This window comes from Dunckerocampus dactyliophorus, chromosome 13 (genome assembly GCF_027744805.1).
Source record: "Dunckerocampus dactyliophorus isolate RoL2022-P2 chromosome 13, RoL_Ddac_1.1, whole genome shotgun sequence".
Lineage (NCBI taxonomy): Eukaryota > Metazoa > Chordata > Actinopteri > Syngnathiformes > Syngnathidae > Dunckerocampus > Dunckerocampus dactyliophorus.
The window spans coordinates 8,541,914-8,564,973 of record NC_072831.1 but is presented as its reverse complement, the minus strand read 5'-3'; the positions used below and the strand labels follow the sequence as shown (position 1 = coordinate 8,564,973).

Genomic DNA, 23,060 nt, shown 5'->3' with positions numbered 1-23,060 from the left:
CTTTCGTCTCGTTATTCTCGCTCCTTCAACTAAACACCCGCTTCTTTCTTCCTCCGTGTTGGTGATGTAAGGGATTCCTTGAGGCAGAAAAAAATACTTTTGTAACTGAATTACTCAAGGAATTGTTTCACCCCTAATATTCACACACATCAGCTTTGACTTTGCCTCTTTTCTGATATGTTGCGGACCAAACCGATGTTTGTGTTTGGTTCATGTTGATTTGGTCTATCTACGATTTAAGAGATTATACGATTAATCAAAAACAATAAACAGATTAACCCTAATCTATTAATCTACTAATTACTAAGAAAATAATAATTACTTGCAGCCCTAGTTTCTTGTAAATAAATTAAAGGAATTGATTGTTTTCATTATTCTAAATATGTATGCCATCATGTGACCATATAATATCCAGGAGATTATAGTTGGGTATTGTAGCTCATAGGGTTGGAGGAGGATACGAGCAGAGGGTCGACCATTCAACTGGTTCATCTACCCAAATGTTTTCCAGGATGCGTTGCCCGCTGTTGCCACTCACACAAACATCTTAGCTGCTCTAGAAAGCGCCTTCAGGCAAGACCAAAGTGCATTCAGGGGACCTCAGGGAAAAGACTGTACACCTGCTCAAGACTTCATACAAGATTTCACCTGGTGGGGTAAGGATGACTGTGATAAAGGTGTGGGAGCAGCCCAGAATGACAAGGGAGGAGCTGGTTCATGACGTTAAAGGAGTTGGGAGCACAGTCAGCAAGCAAAGCATTCATAAGAAACTTTGCTGTCATGGATTGAGAATGTGATGTTGTCACATGACACCAAAATGGAACTCCTTGGCAAGTGGACTGGACATGTTTGGAGGCAGAGAACTGGTGAATGCGAGTCCAACAAGAGCATCCCTACTATCAAACATGGAGGTGGAAACTTTCCTCTTTGGGGATGTTTCTCTGACCAAAATCCTGAGATGTGGGCAACCCCTGTGCTTGCGATCATAAAATTATGATCGTAAACGTGAACACTCGTAAGTTAAGTTCAGTAATGTTCCACTCCAGTCCTGCAGGTGGCAGTAAGTAAGTGCTTGACAAGTTACCAAATATCTCAAGACATGTCCACTGCCCCTTTTTTCAGAATTATTATAAAAAAGTAAAAATAAAACAAAACAAAATCCAAGATCAACAGATGAAATTGTTTTGGCTCATGCTCGCTTCACCACAAACACACACAACCACGAATAAGATGTACTGTAGCTCCCTGGCAGAGGTAATAATATACAGTACATGTCAACTCTCATTCAACTTAGTGTTGATATTGTTCGCCACAAAGGACCAAAGAGTGAATGTTTGTCAGAGTGTCTCACTCTGTTTATTTCAAAGCTACTCATCTTCTCATCTCCATGGCAACCGTGAGGAGACCTGCACTCTTCACCTTGCAGGCAGGACTTATAATAATAAAAACAACAATAATGATTATGCTGGAGGTCCACAGTGAAGGAAAAGTCCCCGGTGGGCCTTCTTGCCCTCCATCCTTCTCACTGCATCCTCCAGCCTTCCTTCACACTCTCCTGTGTTGCTACACCCCCCTTCCCCCCACTTCAAACCTTTTTTACTTCCTTCTTGCTGACACCAGCATGCAGCAGCAGCGTCAACAAACTAATTAGCAGGTGAGAGCTGCTAAATGGGTCGAGAAGAAGGATGCTTCTCTTCCAGCGTCTTTAATTAAAGCTCAAGCTAAGCTGAGAAATAGTTGCAGCCAAACGTGGCAGTGAGATGGAAAGGGGAAAGTAACTACACTAACAAAGAAAGTGCTCGTTAGGAGGACAATCCAAATGAGCAATCAACAACAAAACAAACTGCGACAGGTCAGGTCAGTCTCCAGGACATCAAAGCCGAACTCCTTCGGACCACTCTATATCAGGCTGATTTGCAGGAGGGTCCATTCAGTAAACATCTCTGTGGGCTTAGAATGGTACAGTCTAATTCCTGGCCCACATCTCTTCTAATCTGCAACATTACATAAGAGGAGCTGCGGCAGGGGAACAACCTCAGCCAATGACCACGGACGCTCGCTTCCAGTTCCCATGTGGGGTGGGGGGTTGCTAAGTAACAAGGCTTGTTGACCTGCCTCCCACCCGCTGAAAATGTTTTATCCCAGCACGTGATGGATGAAAGCGGGGTGGGGGTGGTGGATGTTATTGACAATGACATGAGAGAGAAGCCCAAACAGGAAGTGAGGTGGAAGTAGGCGGGACATCAGAGAAGGAAACATGAGGGCTAAAGTGTAAAACAAACAAAAAACAAGCAAATAGTTTGTAGTCTTGATCCCGTTCAAAATCAGTAATGTTCTTCTTTCTGTCATTTTGATGGAGAAGAACATGGTGAGAAGAGGGAATGCACGAAAGGCAAACGTGTGTGAGCAGATACAGGAAGAACATCCAGGAAGCTAAATTAACTTTCCCATCCAGTGTGGGTGCATTTTTCAAATCAAAGTGACAAACAAGGTGGTGACGGTAAAAACAGCTTATTTCAGCCTGTTGGGGAAGAAAGTGTAGCTGACAGGAAGTGTGACTTGGTGTATATGCACGCACACACACTGCAGCAGACAAGCATAGTGTTGCAGCTCCATCTAACCACTGGCCAGGAGCCAACACAAGTCCATCACACCGCAGCAGAGTGAAAAAGTGCTGCTGAAGACATTTGGACTTAAAGGGATTTGATTTTAGGACCTTCCTGCCAGGAGACTGGAAATGAGGGGGGGTAGGCTGGTGTGAAGGGCAAAGAAACAAAGAAAGTGAAGTTGAACTCCGCTAGTGTAGATTTATTCCTCCCAAGGCTCCCGGCAGGAGTTTAGAGTAATTAAATGTGAGATGGCCGAGTGGGTAACATGTTCTCCTCCTGGGGATGTTACAGCGTTTCTGTGACTGGAGACAGGAAGCTGCTTGCCTCCCATCATCTTCATACATTGTTAGACATGTTCCTATACGCTGTCACACTAGCTCATAAAGTGAAGATGAAACCTGCTCGTGTAAAGCCACGACCACTTTTGGTCACATGTTACAACAAACAGCATAGACACCAAGACACACATTGCACAACAACCAGTGAAGTAAATTATCTCACAATAATTACTTTGACTTAAAACTCGTTGGGGTGGTGTCCTTCCTGGTTGTAACCATGTATCTGTACAGTACTGTACAAAAGTGAGTACACCCCTCACATTCCTGCTAATCTTGTATTATTTATTTCCATTGGACAACACTGGAGGTTAATTGGCGACTCTAAATTGTAGGTAAATAATAGGTATGAATGTGAGTGTGAATGGTTGTTTGTCTATATATGTGCCCTGCAATTGGCTGGTGACCAGTCCAGGGTGTACCCCGCCTGTCGCCAGAAGTCAGCTGGGATAGGCTCCAGCATGCCCCTGCGACCCTAATGAGGATGAAGCGGTATAGAAAACGGATGGATTGATGGATGGACAACACTGAGACAACACTGAAGAAACAACTCTTTGATACAGCGTAAGTAGTCAGTGTACAGCTTGTTTAACAATGTAAATTTACTGTCCCCTCAAAATAAGTCAACGCACGCAAGGTCTTTGGTGGAAATGCGGAGCAAATGTGTTAAATTTGGTGTTATCACTCTCACACTCTTCATACTGGTCACTAGAAGTTCATCGTGGCACTTCACGGCAAAGAACACTCTGAGGATGTGAATAAAAGAATTGTCACGCTACATAAAAAATCTTCTATCTAGGCTATAACAAAATTGAACACCCTGAAACTGAGCAGCAGCACTTTAACAGGACAGGTTCCACTCAGAACAGGCCTCGGTATAGTCCACCAAAGTGCACGTGCTTATCGGAGGTTGTTATTAGATAATAGACACATGAGTTCTGCCAGCATTGCTGCAGAGGTTGAGAGTCTTGGTAGTAGTTCAATTTAAAATGTGAAACTCTTGTATTCTATGAATTCACTACACAGAAAGTGAAATATTACAATGTGTTTCTTAATCGTTTTGATGATATTATACTTGTTATATACTTTAATATACTATTTTATATACACTACCGGTCAAAAGTTCCAGAACACTCCAATTTCCCTGGAGGAAAAACGATGGTCTGTCTCTCTTCCATTGTTAATTCCCTTTTTTCTTGCCATTTTTGTAGCAACAAATGACTTTCTCCAGTACAATGCTGTTCAATTGATGTTCACGAGGGTATAGTACCCCAGTGTGTTCCGAACACTGTTTTTCTGCATGCAGACGAGGTAGTACGTACTCCAGAACTTGGAACACCTGTAGGAATGTTGCACCAAATGCCAAGGCTTGCTCAACCTCCATTTCTGCAGAACAGCTTTAAATTGTTGACCCGTTTTGTGGACCCTTCCACTTGTGGGTAACCTTACCTTTTGTTTTAACCTCTGGCACTTCACCACTTACCTTTGTACCATTTCAAGCTATTCATTGGACTTGAACGGCTTGAATTACAATAAATGACTGGAAAAATTGGGGTGTTGTAAAACTTTTGACCGGTAGTGTATATTACCATTTACAGCTCAGAAAAAAACAAATTCAGTATCTTTCAGTATCTAAAATTTGAAAAATTGTCAAAAACTTCAACATTGTAAACTACTGCTTCACGTTCTACTTCAAAAATGAAATGGAAAAGCTTCCTAAGCTTTAATTGGTCTCCTTGTTTTAAGTGAACTCCTGAACTCAAATACATTTTGCACCGTATTCTAATTTATTGAGATGCGCTTGTATAAAAGTTAATTGTAAAAACTCCCATGGGCCATCCACTGGATTGAAGACACCAAATGTTGGCAGGTCTTGACATGTGTAAGTAAATGTCTTCATTCATATAGACTTTGCATGACTTATTTCCCAGAGGTTTACTGGCCATCATACATTTATTTGCACATCACATTTAGGATTTATTTTATGTTCAAATTGTTCATATGCTCCTTGCTCCACACAATTTCCGATAATAAAAGTATTTCTAAAATAGAAAAATGTTTTCCCTTCAATTTATAACTTTGCAACAAGTGGTTGGAACTATATTTAAGTCAAAAGCAGGTATTTCCTATTTCTTTTCTTTTTTTTAAATTCAAAGACATAAAAATTAAAAAATCGGCCGATATACCGGTTATCAGAGTTGTTTATTCCCCAAATATCGGTATCAGCCTCCAAAAATCATATCGGTTGCACCCTAATGATGATCTTACCTGCTGCATTGCCATCTTCTTGTTGGGCTGCCCTGTGACAAATGGCTGTAACCTGACAACAACAACAACAACAACAACAGTCAGTTTTACAAGGTAATTATGTATAAATAGAATGATTGGTCATGGCCAATATAAAACTTTGCTGCAACTTTTATTGTTTCTAAAGGTTGGCTATTAACAGTGATTTGTGTAACTTCTTTGTACACTTACATGACAATGAATACAGTGTTCCCTCGCTCTATCGCGGTTCACCTTTCACAGATTTGCCGTTTTGCATAATTTTTTTTGTGCTTCTTTTTTTATTACAGGGTATGAACACTGAGCCCGGTCTTTAAGAAGAATTGCATTGTGGGAAGTTGAGTGTCCCTCTCTCTCCCCTCGCTCGTCTGTCTGCAATGCCCATTGTTTTCTGCATCCTGATTGGATCTCCTTCGTGCCGCCCTGCCGCTCCTGCGTCATCGCTAGCTTGCTTGCTTGATAGCTTGTAAATGAATCTTTGGTTTGAAGGAGGAGGACTACAACAGGAGGAGTACTGCAACAATATGTTTTAACAAGGATAAAAAAACGCTACAGTACAGCGGAACGGCGCCAGGACGAAAAGGCACGGTCACAAGAGCGAAATACTTAATAATTTATTGTGTCCAACCTGTAGGTTAATCATTAAAATTCACAAGAAGGTTTGAACTTTTCTGAGAGTGTTTAAACAAGAGAGAAATGTGAGAAAATGTTATTGCCTGTCTGAGAAAAGTGTACAAAGTGTTTGGTGAGGGGTTTTAAAGCCTTAAAACATATATAATAATTGTAAATAAATGAAGTTGGCTAATTCGCGTATTTTTATTGCGGGCTATTTTGGGAACCTATGCCCCGCGATAAATGAGGGAACACTGTAATGCAAAAATGTTACTTAAAACATCACCTGTACATGCCTGATGATTGCAAAGGTCTGGAAATGATGAATTCTACTACAGTTAATTATCAGCTTCATAATTGGTTGTCATCCAAAGTGTCCACTGCATTAAGATGCATTGGCCCCTCCAACTGTCCTTAAAAGCTGTCTTTTTCCTGTGTCTCTGTTCTGTGTAAACGGCACTGACAAATGTGTGAGGCTTAACACGTCTCCTGTTGTGTTATAAGCAATTGTCGCTGTCGGACAATTATTTTATGTTAATGCTGACATAATTTTGTGATTGAGGGATGCCGTGACTGTGTAAAAGTACACAAAGTTACTGAAATATTCCACCAAGATGGGTTATGTGGGAAAGGCAAAGGTGTGGGGAAAAAAAACGCTAGGTCGACTGTTCTGAGGGATTTTTGTTTGAAAGACACATTAATGATTTATAAATTAAATAAATATTAAGATGTTAATGAAACAGTTAGCCATCCAACACTTATCAGACGCTCCCTTGGTGCTGACTGGGTAACGTCCAAAAGTAGAATATGAACGTTATTATTACATATTGTCACATGATGGCATGAGTAATATGCACATCAGGGGTCTCAAACTTCATTTAACTGGGGGCCGCTGGAGGAAGACTCTGTGTCGCATCAAATATTCCGTCTAGAATCATGTTTCAACCAAATGACTAACTTGTCAACAAACACCAAGCTGTCAGGTACATGAGCTACCGTAGGACATAAATATAAAAATGTAATATTGCGGTGCTCTTGAGTTGCACAACAGATGGCCATATGCACGTCAGCTTGCTTAAAGGAAATTGTTCTTTATTTGGACAAGCTTTAGCCAAAAAAGAACTTGCAATGAGCTTGTCGGCATGGTAGGAGGTCTACTACTAGTGAAGGATAATAAACTACTTTAACTCCACGGTTTCCGCTACATGTAATTGATCGTGGCGGCCCGCCACGACAAAATAAAAGCTGCCACACCTTAAAATTTCATTTGAAAACGATGTTAAGTAATATATATTGTATGAATGTAAAAACTGCATATGCTATAAAGATATATACTATATATAGCTTATTGTTTACGCACATATTGACCACAATTTGATCAGAAACAATTTGAAATATCATAAAAATGTTTCACTGTGCTTTATTTTGAAAAACATGCACCTAAAATCGGCTCTCTGCCGTGTCGGCACTTGCTAATGTTGCGGCACACGCTATGTGGTGCTAGCGTTTTGTGGTTATGTTTAGTAGTTCATCAATAATATTTGCTTCACCTCTTAGTAGTTTTATAAGTGTTCTATTAAAACATGACACCTGTATTTAATGACAAACAAGCACACTGAGTGGAGACTTATTTTGTAAATAAGCTAAATTAAATGTTGTCAGTCACATAAAATAGCTCACCTCTCCTTGCTTTTTGTCATAGTAGATTTAATAATGCTGTAAGTTGGATACACCTGTGCTATCATAACCCTGGACTCTCAATTTATACTGTTTGTACACGACACATTTCTGTAACAAAAATATTTTAATGATTTTATTTTGTTAATTGTGTTATTTTGAACTAAAAAAATCGACATATTATTGAACAATTCATTTCCCATGTATTAGTTTTACTCTAAAACAGGCATCAAATTAAATGTTGGTTTGTGTCAAATAGTACAAAATGTGACTATATAGGTTCTAGTAACAAAAAGAGGCAACAATTTCAACTCTCACTTAAGTGCTCTCAGCAACTTTGTCATTAAATTAACAGTTTTGTGATGTTCTCTGTTGATGTTTTGCTGGGTGTTGAAAAACGTTAAGTTAATAAATAAATTAAGTCATAAGGCTTAAATTAAGTCATAAATTTAAGTCATAAAAGAAATATGTCATAATAAAAAATTTTAAAAAACTGCAAATGCAGCAGCGGCAGCAGTCCCATGCAGCCCACCACCACAGCTTCAGAAAATCCTAACGGAAACCCTGAACTCTAAACATGTACTTTGAGCAACTATTTACAAAAAGGTGTTGCAAGGCATACTGGAAGCCAGCATCACTCTGGACTGGTAGTGCTTCCGGCTTCCCAGCACGTGTTGTAAGAAGTTGGTAAAGTTAACATAGTTTATTATTATTCCCCCTAGTAGTAGCAGTTGTCCTATGTGCGTTCTTCTGTTTGCACCTTGTTCTGGCTAGTACCGTCCCCCAACACGCACACTGTGATTTCATTGTTGACCAAGCAGCCAAGCAAGTTGCACTTATACTAAACTTCAGGGCATCGCAAAATATGGTCAAGTGGGCTGCAAACGGCCCATGAGTTTGAAGCCCCTGATGTACATCTTCTGACTGACAGCTACAATCTCCTTTCAGACACTTGCTCGCACAATCAGCAGCAGCGGGAGCAGCGGGAGCATCGCTCGCAGCGTTCCCCCAGGCGGTAGCGGCAGCAATGTCTCCCCCGCCTCCCCCCCCGTGCGAGTGCGTCGCTCCCTGGTGGCTTACAGTAAATGCTCGACTCTCACTGATAAGACTGAGCTCCTAATTAATCTGCCTTAAGCAGAAGGGGCGGACGAGGGATAGACGGGAGAAAATCCCAGCCAGGATGGCGAAATGCTCCGCGCTGTTCAGGGTCCAAGTCAAACATGTGTTTGACGAGACCCTGACTCCTCAAGGTGTGGGGGTGATCAATTTCTTAAGGTCAAACTGTCATAAATACTTATGGATGTCATTATTCATTCATGAAAACATCTGATCAATGTCAATCTTTATTCTGGCGTTTGCTGCTCGTTAGTGTCAAGGTGACATGTTTCTTACAAAATTCCTCTTGGTTATTTTTGCGAGATCTCTTCTGTTGACTGTTCAGCTCGACCCAAATTAGCAGACTGACAGCCATGCGGGGGTGGGAGGGGCGAGTAGCGCAGCAAGCTGCACACGCTAATTCAATCAAGCGCTGAGGAGGAGGAAGGATGCAAATGGGGGTGGGATGAAATTAGTTCTGAGAGGAGGTCCGCTGTAAATAAAAGGATGATAAAGCCGGCTGCCAACCTCATCTCTCACACACACGCAAACCAGGGAGCGGCCATTTTTAATAACCCGCTCAGCCAAGCGAGGCTGCTGGACGAGGGATGCGACATGTTTTCCGGGTCACTTTGCTCCTCGTAGCAGTGGTCCCGTCCCTCACACGTATTTGAGAGCAGTGACTGGTGGGATGAGATTAACCACTGACTGCACACTGGAGCGGGAATGTGAGATTTATCTATTATCAGCCAGCACAGAAGCCCCAAAGCTTTTGTGTTATAGCTGACAAAGCGTATGATTTCAACATTTAACATTTCAACTTTTCAACCTTAAATTTACAGGTTTTTGCTCATTTTTGCTTTTGCTTTTTTTCTTGTTTAAATGTATTTTTAGGCTAATAAAAACAAACTGTGGGCTGCAAAGGGCTTCCGGGCCGCACTTTGGAAACCCTTGTCTTAAAGACATTGCATCACAATTAAATGTTTTGAAAGCTTCCAACAAAGCAGTATAACGGTTTGAGGTCTTTCAGGACCTGTACGATACAGAGCAGTGACTGAGAGATAGAAATTCCCACTTAAACTTCCAAACATCTGGACCATCCATGAAGGAACACGCTCTCCATAGGTTCTCCTTCTGGGCTCAGCAACATCGGTCACCATGCATGACAAGCGCTTCTGCCAAGTGCTGCTGAGACTGAAAACATGTGGTCATCAGCTGCCATGGAAACTAAAAAGGTCTTTTAAGGAAAGTTGCAACCACTTCAAGAACAACCATGATAGGATGTGTTTTCCTGTAAGTCTGTTGATGTTGTCCAAACAGCCTCCAGGAAACAAACATGACTCAAAGAAGCTTAATTCATTTGTACTTATAACACAAGCTGAGAAAGAAAGCATTTGGTTGAGTCAAATCTTCCGCACGTTACGACAGCAGACATTCATCTCAGCTAGCTAGGAGTCACTTGTGGAGGTCAGAGTTCAAACAGGCAGACTCTCAGGCAGCTCTCCGTCTCCGTTTACAGCAGCGGGGAGTGGCTCCTGACGCCCAGTCGGCGCTGGCTGTGCCACTCAGAGGGGTGGCGTATTAATCACCCCCAGACCCCTTCAGAACAACAATGGTGCATATGTGGCGTTCTCATAGACGCTGCACCACAGGCAGCTCAAGAATGACTCCGTTCAGCTTCTGAGTCAGAGGGGTTTTGTGAACATTGAGACAAATATTTGATCACCTTTTTTGCTATACAGGTAAATCATCTAATGGCCGCCATCGGTACAAATAACCAGGAAGTTACAACGCAAGACGAAAGCCATCACTAGTCAACACTAGGGCTGCAACTAACAATTATTTTCCTAGTCGATCCATCTGAAGCTTGTTGTTCGATTGCAAATCAATATGAAACTAACACAAACAGTTAGTGGTTTGGTCCGCAACATATCAGAAAAGAGGCAAAAATGTTGATCACTGTTTTCCAAAGTCAAAGTTGCCGTGTGTGAATATCTTGTTCTGCTTAAAACACAAATATAATAAGATCTGCTTTCATGGCTGAAGAAGTACATGTAAAAATATTCATACTTTAGAGGCTGAAATCAGAGGATATTATAACATTTAAAAAAAAAAAAAAGAGTAATCGAACACCAAAAGTTGTCTATGTAACTGGATAACTGATTAATCATCGATCCATTGATTAATTGCTGTAATAACATTTCAACTTTCTCCTTACATCACAAGTTTAATTGTTATTTTTAGAATGTGCAACCCTGCTCTCCATTTTTATGCTCCGCTATCTCTATGGCTAAAGGATAGACTGTGCCTCCAATTACTGCTCTCCTATCCTTCGTCTTGCATTTTCATTCATTAGTGGCAAGTACATATACATTTTATACTTTAAATGTGTCTAATAGGTGTGTGAGACATACTGAGGACTTAAACCTGTACTATGCTTCAATACATTTAGCTTCCTTAGTCACAAGTGAACAATGACAATTAAAGAGAGACAGGGAGGGTTCTGGAGCTGAATCGAATGTAATAATTACAACAATCACTATTATTGCAAATGTTGATCTGAAATCGGAGGTCAACGTCAAACTCGCACGAGGGTTTGGAGGCTGAGGAGCGAGCCGGCATAGCATACAGAGGCACCTCTTTTTTGTGAGGCAATGACTTCTTTCATATTATACCATTTTTGTCTTAAATGTTGTCGTTTTTACAGTATTCCTTTTGTTTTGTGAAATTGGGAATTAAGGCTTGATTATATTTTATTTCCCTTATTAACTTTATTCTTGCAATATTACACCTTTTTTTCACAAAATGACCTTACTCGACCTAAGTCCTCAGTAAATGTAAGTTGTGAAGGCTCGATGAACCATGCTTGCATTGAATCTTTATTTTTTTTTATTGAATGTGACTTGCACCTAGTAAGATTACATTTTAATCTCTTTATGTATTACTGTAATCTTCATTTCTTTCCACACATTTGATCAGTCACGTTCTTGGTTTTTTGTTCTGCTTTTGTAGCATTTCTACGACAAACTGTATGTCGTGGTGAAGACACATAAATTGTAATAGAAACACTACAAAAGCAACTACACACTAAATGATGTTAGTGGTTTATAAAGTTGTTGCACTCCAAAAGGCAAATGAAGACTTTTCTGCTGAGTTGTAGACTTTGTTGTGCATTGAGGAAGTGTTTTGCCTTCAGGCGAGATCTTCACCCCTTCCTGCAAACATCCTTTGCTGAGTCACGTCCTCCTTCAGATTGTTATTCTTATCCCCACATCAACTCCGAGCACAATCACAGGTCACATTATTAGGTCCGGTGTAATGACAAGCAGTGGAGGAGGAGCTGCTGTAGGTCTGCGGTGTTTGAGCTTCCTCCCTTTGTTCTTCACCTCCATCACTGCTGCTATGTTTATCTTCCTGCTTCATTGGGGACGACACAGCTTTCGCTCCATCTCCAACACAGACTCCCTTCCTGCCACTTCCTTAAAAAGCACCATCCTCTTCACCACTCTCTTCCCCTCTGAACGCACCTGCCTGTTTATTAGGTACACTGCACTAACAACTTAAGTTAATAAGAACTTTGTAAAGCAGAATTTCTTGTATTCAATCTCTTTAATGAAGACTCCAGACACCACATACTTGCTATTGATTAATCTCCTTATCGTCTGTCAGTCAGGTTAAAGTTGTACACTTTCACCCTCCCTCCTCCCTCAACGGGGCCGTACCTCCCTCTGTTAGGCTATCAGTGGCTGCCGGCTTTAGCGGCCGCTTCCTAATCAGCTTACTGCCAATGAGACGCCGCCTGAGCTGCAAAGGCGATTGACGCAGGGCTTTTAGCCAGCGGCTGACAAGCGCCGCTAGTTTGGGGGACTTTTGGGAGGGGTTGGGGGTGGGGGGGGGAGTGCAAAGAAAAAGACCATAGAGGGAGCTAAATATATAGAGGGAGATAAATCGAACTAAGGCATCTTCAATTTGGCGAGAGCCTCAGGATGAAGACGGACAAAAGAGGAAAGTGGAAGCATCTTTGTCAAGTGCTGAGTCTCTAAATCCTTGTTTCCACAAACAAACTCCACTCAGTCTGGCCCCACCCCTTTAGGCACCTCTCCACTGAGTAGCGCCAAACAGTGGTCCAGCGTGGACCAGTTATTTTGGTACCCTTCACAACTTTACAATGGAAACACACAAGAATGTGTACCATACTGAAGGACAAAGCCACAAGCACAACTCTTCTTTTGCTGTGGTCTGGTCACATCCTAAACGGGGCATTTTCCAAACAGTCCATTTTTTTCATGGAACCCTCAACATTCCAACCCAAGCTTTGTACGTTAATTCTGGCTGGGTCTCGCTGCAGAACAAAAGGTTCACTCGTTGGACAATGTTGAGAGAGCAGAGAGGAGATGGAACCATAACCATTGTTTGTTTTTCAACTGATGCTAGGTTTACATTTGTAAATATGGAATACTTCCATCAGTACACTTCAACGAGTAAACTGTATATCCACTGTGTACTTGGTTCTTGAGTGATGACAGTGTAGTGGCTGTACCAAATTGTTGACAGTTGTCGTAAACACTTACCATGAATGACTATGGCAATATTTACCGCTCTTCTTCCCTCTTTTTTAATGAGTTGCAACCACTCCAGGTAGTCTCTCCCTCCCCCCCATCCAGGTACTGACGCCGCACTGCAATCTGCTGTACAGTGTGAACGCACTTATGCACTCAAAAGACTAAGTCTAAGTACAGAAGTGCACAAAATACAAATACTTCAATCAATACACTTCCAGAAGTAGATTGTGTATACTGTGTACTTCATGACTGCAGAAATTTTGGTCAGAATCCACAAGCTGTCAAATACCAGCAGCATCTGAGGTGATTATCAGGGAGGAGGGGCAAAGAGAGGCCACAGGGAGAGGCACATTTATTTTCACATCTCCCCCATCCCCTCCCCAATATGTAGAGAAGGAACATGCACTTGGATGAAGTGGGCCGGCCAGAAGTGATACCGTCTGCAGCCAGAGTCTCCTGTGACTGACACCTGCTGCCACAGCCTGAAAAAACTCCTAATGGAAGTGTTTCTTGGCCCTGCCGCCTGCCTCCCGCCAGGTCGCAACCTTCCAGCGGAGGCAGCAGCAGCAACATCTGGCTGCTAAAGTGCTGAGCTGTCCCCTGCATCTGTGGCTCGCATTTACATTTGTGGAAAACCAACACAGACTCTCGCTCCCAGGAATCCAAATCCCATCAGGAATTCTCTTTATTCCTTCTTTCTCCAAATTTAAAAAAAAAAAGGTCTGAGAATGAGGTGGTGCAGGGAGGAGGAAAGTGGGAGAACAACATATGGAGGCACAAAGAGCAGAAGAGGGAAGGAAGAAAATACCACTAGAGGGCAATTATGTGGGCTATTTCTGGAACGCTCCACTGAGGATGGAGGGAGAAGGGATGGGCTGTTTGGCAGCCGGATGGAGGCGGCAGGGAGGTGGTGGGGGGTTGGTGGAGGAGTGCTTTCATATCCCGACAATATAAAAACACTGAGGGCCAAAAGACTGAAACAAGGAATGAATGTTTTGGAATTGGATTGTTTTTTCTTCACAAAGAAGCAGACTATCTGGCTTTGCACTGAAATGATGTTGCTTCTACCTCGCACGTTTTCATGGGAGGCTGTGACAGAAGCCTGAGTAGCAGTATCATTTTCCCACTTCTGACACCATTTGGACAGAACTCTGAGGAGTCATAATCTTAACCCAGTTTCTTCACCCATATCCTGAGTCTACTGCAGAGGCATCACCTATCCCAAGGTTCAGTCAAGCTGGTTACAGCGAAACATCCCTCTTTTAACACCATTTGTCACAGTAGTACCCTTGAAATATAATCGATTTGGTTAAAAATCCTGTACACTGACCATGGCATGGCATCTCTGGAGGCTATTACACGACCTCAAACCACCTCATCAACCTCAAACTGGGCACACTGTGGAAGGCCTCACAGCTAGGCCCCCCACTTTTGATGCCATTTGGCCGGAATTCTGAGGAGTGGTAGTCTTAACCCAGAGTCTTCACCCATCTCTGCAGAAGCATCAACTACAATTCCACCAAGACGGTCACAGTTAACCATCCCACTTCTGACACCACTTGTCACTATTGGGTCAGATTTGGGGTTAAAAAATCCTGTACACTGAGGGGATGGTAAGACACCACATCACCATTCCCAAGGTGCATGTCTGGAGCCTATCACACAAGGGTTGCCTACCTCAAACTGGGGACATCATGGAAGCCCTTACAGCTAAGCATCCCACTTCTGACACAGTTGTCACAACAACTACTAAATTAAAACAATTAACACTCATTCCCCTGTTTCTCATCAACATCTTGCAGTCAACAGCTCCAAAGCTGAATTTAAACAGGCACCTCAGAGCAGATCATGTCATCCTCCACTCCGCATCACAGCCTTCCATTAGTAACCAATTAAGGTTAAGGTTTGAGCCTTACCAATCACTTGATCAATAAGACTGATTGCTAAGAAGAACAGAAAGTCAGTTCGCTGTGCCTCCAAACAGACAGAAGACAAAAGCAGCTTTCAGTCTTTTAATGAACAAAACAAGTGGATTGAGCCATCAGTCAAAACTGTCAAACCTTTGTTTCTCCTTCGGATATCAAATTTGTGCTGCCAGGAAAAAAACACCCACGCATTGCCTTCAAGTGCAAATGATACAAAAGCAAACAGTGAAATGATGCTGAAGGCTTTTGATGTTTAATTATCACTGCAACGACTGGAAACAAAACACATGGTGAATTTCTTTTTAAAATACACATCTACATTTTGTAGCAGCGACAACAGTCAAGCACAGGAACTTTATCGTGCTAATGTTCTTATTTTGGTGTCTACTACACAGTGTCCCTAAAGTCTAGTTCGTTCCAGAAACGGACGCTAACCAAAGTAATTTTTCACATAAGAAATAACCTTAATCCAATTAACCTGTTACACAAAGCCACAAAACACAAACCCAAAACACCTTCTTCTACTTTAACAGTTATAGATTTACATGCATAAAACAATTCAAAATGCATAAAAATATATATGAATGAAAGGGATAAATGAACATGTAAGTTTACTTTTACCTTCACTGAAGATGTGATTCTTGACGTGACTGTTCCCAAACACACCATGTGGCAGTGAGATACCACACGGTCACCCCCTTCCTGTTGTGCCATGAGTTATTTCTTGAATTCAATAGTGTTTCTCACCTTCATTTCTCTGTGTGGTGTCTTGCTGCCACGTCATGTCTTTGACAACAGTCACATCTTCAATGAAGGTAAAAGTAACCTTAAAACTTAATTTATCTTTTTCATTTGTTATTTATATGCATTTAGAATTGTTTTATGCATGTAAAACGTTAATTTTAAAACTATAAAAACTAGGGCTTTCAAATGATTATTTCCTCAGATTAATCAGTTTTAAAATTAACTAATGATTAATCACCATTAGCAACTATGTCTGAAATATGTAATTTTTTTCTGTATTTAATTAACAGAAAGATAAATGACAGTGACAGTAGATAAAGATATAGAGATATATATATATATAGAGAGAGAGAGAGATCTATATATATATAGAGAGAGAGAGAGAGAGATCTATATATATAGAGAGAGAGAGAGAGAGAGAGAGAGAGAGAGAGAGAGAGAGAGAGAGAGAGAGAGAGAGAGAGAGAGAGAGAGAGAGAGAGAGAGAGAGATATCTATATATATATATATATATATATATATATAGATATGTATGTATGCATACATATATATATTTTTTTATAGAAAGGTTTTTAAAGTAAAGTAAAAAGTGGTACATATTTAAAGCTTCCGTCTTTAAATAGAAAGCTTTGTTATTTGTTTCTGGTGTCAACAAATCAGCTTTTTGTCATTGTGCCTTTTGTTCTATTTTTACCATTTTTGCCATTTCTTTAAATTGTATTTAGTTTCTGCAGTGATGCAATGAACAATGAGCCACCGGGCCCCACTTTGAGCACCTCTACTTTTGTGGATCTTCGTCAGGGTTGGGCTTTTGGTGTCGGCTCTATGAGCAAACTACAACTCTACTTAGCTTGTTGATTTAGTGTTGTGGCAAGCGATGTTGGTTGAAGAGAGTGGCTGGTGAATGCATTACAACAGTCAGCCCCAATGAGCTGCGTAACCGCAACTCAAAGATTTTTTTGGAGGTGCACGTCTATGGAGTTATATTTGTTCCTTAATTTTGAGGTAGCAAAGGCATCGCTGCAGTCCCGAACGCACTCTCTCACTTGTCGCTCAATGCCTGTTGCTCGCAGGCGAGGCGAATCAGTATGCGTGCGCTGGTGCCTTCGGCCGGGTTTGGGGGACTGGGCTCCTGGCTGGAGCTTGCGTGTCTGGAGAGCGGCAAGGTGTACGGGCGTGTTCAGTGGTCAAAATGTGTGCCTGTTGGTCACTCTCTGGGAGGGGAGGGCACTGATGTAATAACACATTCTTTTTCTAATATTATCGTGATCGACTGGCAAAGTCCCAAAGAACTACTGGTCGATCGTGATCGATGTTTTGTTGACCCCTGCTGTAAAAGGTTAATGCTAATCTATGAAATGCCTATCTAATCTATGAAATCTATAATGACGCATAATTGTTTTTTATCATTTTAATTTATCATTTCTTTTTAAGCCTCGCACCCATTACTCCTTCCGTTGTGACTGGCCCTCCTCAGCAAACACTTTGTCAGCAAAGACAAAGTCACAACCAAGAGTGTTGAAAATCATTTTGATCATATTGATGTGCATTTCAGAAAACTAAAAGCCAGAAATGTACTCTGGCATGGAAAAATTCTAAAAAGAAAGTGGATAGCGATCAAAGCGGTGCCATGAGAAAACATCACAAGGATGTAAAAGTGGGGAACCTCCAGGCTGAGTGCAGCCCCTCGAGCGGAGAGCATGAGGGAGCGCAGGGGGATGCAGGGAGCCCCACAAAGCGTCAGTGTGGCCCCTCAGTAACAAGGCACAATGGCTGCACTGTCAGCAGACCTTCTCCTGCCTCGGCCCACTCTTCCCGACACCACAACTCTGCCCTCTTTCAATAACCCCCACAACAAGCTTTTCAGGGGCTGCCACGCTGAAAGGGGACCATTCTGCACCCCAACCGTCACTGCTTTGAATCCTTTTTGGGCTGTTTCCAGGCCGCAGTTAGGAAGATGGTGAGATTATCACCATGTTGCTGACCTGTTTGTATCTCACTGAGTGATAAAGTGCACATTTTAGCCTTTTGTGTGTAAAAGCTGCATCCTGGGCAAAGTGAAGAATGAATGATGCAGAAACAGACGCCATCAATGATTCATTGACAACTGCCTTTCAACTTTCTCGACACTTTAGGAGCATCCATTCTTAAAAAAAAACACACTGTGGCCCACTTTTTCCTCAAAGAGCCCAAACATGAAACCTGAGATGCTTTTTCATTCATGAAGCATGTCAGCTTTCCCAGGAAGACATTTACCATTCCGGAAGAAGCCATTTGCCAAATGGAGCACATCAAATCCAACAATGGCTTCTTGTTTGATGGAAACACGGCCACCGCTTGCATTCAACACAAGCATCAGGAGGACTGCTTACTTTCTTTTTACACTTGTATTACAGTTAATGTGCCTGTACATTTAAAGCTCTTATGATGGCCACAGAATGACACTGGAACCGGTTATTTCAAAATTCCACCTTACAGTTTTCAACGTAGCTGAAAACAATAGCATTTAAAGTTGTGGAATGGCGTGTCCTTGACAAGATCACTACCAACATCAACAGATCTGTTCGACCTGTGACCTCCCTCAGAGAGTACACAAGACAATTTCCCCACAGCAATCAATAGAGCGTTACATTAACGTCCACGACTTTAATGTGCCCGTCATTGGTGCAATCAATCATCTTGTCGGAAGGAGGGCCTTTAAACCATTAAGTCATAACAGTATTTACATTCATTATTTATTATTTTCAGTTTGTGCTTGGGTTCTACAGTGTGTCCCTAAAGTCTGAACACAGGCAAAAAGCATGTATTGTAATTTTTTTAAATATTTATATTTCCTATTTCTTTTTTTATATTACATGATATTAACTAAATAAAATATTTTCTTCTTTTTAAATTGTATTTATTATTATTCTTTGGGCTGACATATGAATACAACTTTAATCAGATTAATCCCTTGTCAAATTAATCATGATTAATCACCATATGCAACTACTGTATGTCTGATATGTGCCAATTTTTACTGTATTTCATCAACACAAAGATAAATGGCAAGACACGATTATTCATATTTGTACATTAACAGCTTATTCCATTTTGGAATAAGGCGATAAGGGTCAGTCTCCTGAAAGGGGTATCAAATGCGTGACACAGCAAGCAATATTGAAAGTTATTTTCTAACCAATTTCCATATTAAAATAAAGTATCACTTTAATAGACAGCGCTATATCATCTATGTCTATCACTATACTGTTAATGCTTTAAACTTACCTAAAATTGTCATGCTCCAAAATGGCGATGTATCTGGGTTAGTGGATGGCCCTCCCTTCAAACTCCATGCGAGATTCAACACTCACGGTGTTCTTTAAAACACTGACATTTAGCACTGCAGTAACACACTTCACATTCCATGGAAGCATAACGTAAAAAAACAGTTCTCCAAAGTGTACTGATTAGAAAAATTGATCAGCAGAAATCCTGAGGATAACACACATCCTGGACATTACGCCATATTTCTGATTATGAATCAGTGTCACTTTCATTATTGTTTGAATTTTAACAAAAAAAACACGCAAATATTCTGAAGTCGCCCTGTGATTGGCTGGCAACCACTCCAGGGTGTACCACGCCTCTCGCCCAAAGTCAGCTGGGATAGGCTTCAGCATACCCCCGCGACCCTAATGAGGGTAAGTGGTATAGAAAATGGATGGATGGATATTCTGAAGTTCGCCTGGTGTGTCAAGACAGAGGTCAGCTCATTTGCATATAGTCTTCACTGATTCAATTTTAGGTCCACTGCGTGCAGATTACGCTTGTTATGTGTTCGAGGCATACGCGTTTTGTCAGAGTTTGGTCAAAGTACATGTTTTGGATGCAGCAAAGTGCGTTTGGTGCACAATGAGGTCGCAGCTGAAATGTAGGTTCCACCATTTTGTATTATTTCTTTCATTGTCTTTGTGACACACTTTTGCATGTCACAAAATTGCGATGCGCAAACGGGCTGAAATTAACATCAGATCGTGCTTTATACACAACAGACAAAGTATTTGACACTGTTTCTCATGTTTATTCCATGTGTTTGCAGTTTATATTTAGTTAGCTGCAAATCACTGTCTGTGCGCCATGCCCCTCGAAGTGACGGCACCCTCTCTGGTACCCCTTTTAGGAGACTTACTCCTATAATGAATAAATATATTAATTAAATTATTGTATGTATCTTCCTTTTTTGTATAATCTATATATGTGTTTAATATACAGTATGTCCAGATTTAAGGGACATTAGATTCTAAGGTTATTTGCACAGAAGAGAGCAGCAGCATGACCACGTTTAGCATGTAAAAAATAACACACTCTGGGGCAAAAAAAACAAAAACAAAAACAAGACCTTTATAGCATCTGACAATAAGTCAGTCAGATTTAAGCGTCTCATTTTCTTGTCTCAACATGAAGGAGGCGGCACGCAGTACATGTTTGGTTTAAGTCTTGCTCGCCACAAGAGCAAAGAGCGGCATGCCAGCGGATGTCAACGGTCCACATGAGGCGGAGCCAGGAAGGTTGACACCATTCACGGCCGAGCAGCCACCTCTATTTGGCTCGGGCAAAGCTGTACTCAAAGGGATTTTTAAAAAAGAACAGTCATAGGAAACCAATTTCCTCCCCCAGCAGCGACAAAGTGAACACGGCTGCAGCTTCGCGCCTGCTGCAGAAACCCTTTAAGTCCATCTGAAAGGCTCAACGAGGATCAGCAGCGGGAACGCACGTAACGGAACGAGAGCGGCCTGCAGAAGAAGCACGTTTGGGAAAAGAAAGGAAAATCCCAAGGGAGCAAAGGAGCAGAAAAGACAAGTGGCGGATGCGCGGAAGAGCAGGGATGAGGATGAGGATTGGAAAGGGGGGAGCATCTGTCCTTCTGTCACAGGTGATTATTGCGAGTGACAGACGAGGCGCCATGTGTGCGTGGACGTGAAGACATGGTGCCAGACTAAACAACAGTCTCCATCCATCTCCATCTCTCCTCCATACAGCATCTGCTGTATACTGGAGGATTATTATTGGATGGCGACCATGATTAAATATGGATTTATGTCAGGGAGGTGTTGTCCCTCATATGGGCGCTAATAGATCATTTTGTTTAAGCACAACACGCTACCATTACACATGTCAAAATACACTATTAGATGAATAGACCACCGCCTGTACAATCTGTGTTCCATATGTGGACAAAAGTATTGGGATATGAGCTGTTTTCATTTTACCTCTCTCTCTCTCTCCAATTAACTCCTCTATTCAATTGCTCACAAAGGCTGTGGCTGTAGGAAACTTACTGATGTAGTTTTTCTATTAATTCGGCAAGATGACAGTGGTCAGCATTAAGCAGCTTTATACAGCTACTGCACGCACTGTAAAATGTTGCTAGTCACCTGTTGGTGTGAAAGTCATGCATGTTACCCTGGCCGTGGTATTGTTTTCAATCACCTCATCAGTGCTGACTAAGCAGTGGGCTTCTTACAACTATTCAAGGTTGGTTCTGTTGTAGCTATGTATGCTATGTAATGCAGGCGGTCATCGCGCACTTACGTATTAATACTGTAGAAAAATAACTTGCTACAAAGGAATACATAGCGTCACTACACTGAGGAGGGACAATGTCACTTTTGTTCTTTTTAGTTAAACTTTTGCTCTTTATTATATCTCATGACACAGGCTCTTCTGCAGGGTGTCAAAGAAAAGGAAAGTCAATGTGAAAAGTGAAGTGAAATTAGCCATGGTAAAATGTTCACAAAGTGGAGAAATCAAAATTGGTTGCATGCCCAGTCCAAGCCGCTCAAATACCGCAACCATCGTGAATGATAAAGATGGTATCCTTGAAGGATCTGCTCAGATGAAATGGACAATGATAACTAAGCAGCATAGTGCTCCCATTATTGACACTTCCTCCTCCCAATAAGCTGCCCTTCTATCCCTTGCAAAGCCCCTTCCAGTGTGCAATACAACCACAAGGATAAATAATATATATTTTTTATTACAGTTTTGCTTGTTTTTAAATCATTTTATGACTGTACTGTATACAACTTTCATACAGTGTACAGTGAGAGTGACTTAGGTGTTCATTTAGCTTTAAGTTCCGACTTGCACTAAAACACCACCTCCATGCCACCGTAGGAACGGAACAAGCAAGTAAACCAAGGACCTCCTCTAGTTGTTAATAAATGACCATTTGTTCAAAGACAGCTGTTTTCTGACTTGTTTATATTCATCTGTTAAAGTGAGAATAATAAGCAAACCTGAATGAATGAACATTTCGGAGATGTACTAACCTTTTTCCCAGCGAGCTGAGCGGCGTGCTTAGGCTGAGCGGCGCACGGACAGGCCTTCGGTTGCGTCCGCTCAGCCTGGCGGTGCTCTGTCCTCTGGGAGACTCGGCCCTGCGTGCGGGGCTAGCGGCGTCAGGCTTGACGTTGAGGTCCTTCAGCACATCGTAATTGATCTTGGACGAGATCTTCTTCTGCTCCAGCATCTTCTCAATGGCCTCGTCGGCCGTGTTGGCTCTGATCGGTGCGTGCCTCCTCGGCTTTGCTCGGGGCTGAAGAAAAGATGATGCATTCACTACTTTGAAATGATTTTACATTCACATTGGCATCACTTCACACTTGCTGGACACTTCTTTAGGGGACACTCTTTGTAGAGCTGCCTTTACAAATGACAACCACAATATAAACTGAAACACTGCAATACATAAGTGGATGAAAACACCACAAGAGTGTAGCCATTCTACCTATCGTACCTTTTGTCATACAAGTAAAGAACAACTGGAAGAACAAAAACAAACACTACAAGAAGAGCAAACACAAAAACAAGAACAACAACTAAAATAACTAGAAGAACAAACACAAAAACAACTACAAGAACTAGAAGACGAAGAAGAACAAAAACAACAACAACAAGAACAAGAATAATAAGACAAAGCGCAATAAGAGCAACATTAGCAAGAGGATTGATCAATAACAAGACAAATAACAACAACAACTACAAGAACAAGCACAAAAACAACAACAACAAGAACAATAATAATAAGACGAAGCGCAATAAGAGCAACATTAACAAGAGGATTGATCAATAACGAGACAAATAACAACAACAACTACAAGAACAAGCACAAAAACTACAAGAACTAGAAAACAAACAAGAACAAAAACTAGAAGAACAAAAAGAACAGCA

General features: G+C 41.5%; 1 protein-coding gene across 4 annotated transcripts in view; it reads right to left on the bottom strand.

Annotated features, from left to right (window-relative positions):
• Positions 1-23,060, bottom strand: part of brf1a (BRF1 RNA polymerase III transcription initiation factor subunit a) — a 63,210-nt gene that overhangs the window by 3,461 nt on the left and 36,689 nt on the right. For 3 of the 4 annotated variants that reach the window (XM_054796556.1, XM_054796558.1, XM_054796557.1), the window contains 2 exons: positions 22,160-22,425; positions 5,213-5,264 (listed from right to left, as the gene is read on the bottom strand). In XM_054796556.1, coding sequence (XP_054652531.1) covers positions 5,213-5,264; positions 22,160-22,425 — 318 coding nt within the window. Of the gene's footprint in view, positions 1-3,561; positions 3,691-5,212; positions 5,265-22,159; positions 22,426-23,060 lie in introns of those variants that run through there. The other variant, XM_054796559.1, reaches the window with a different exon arrangement.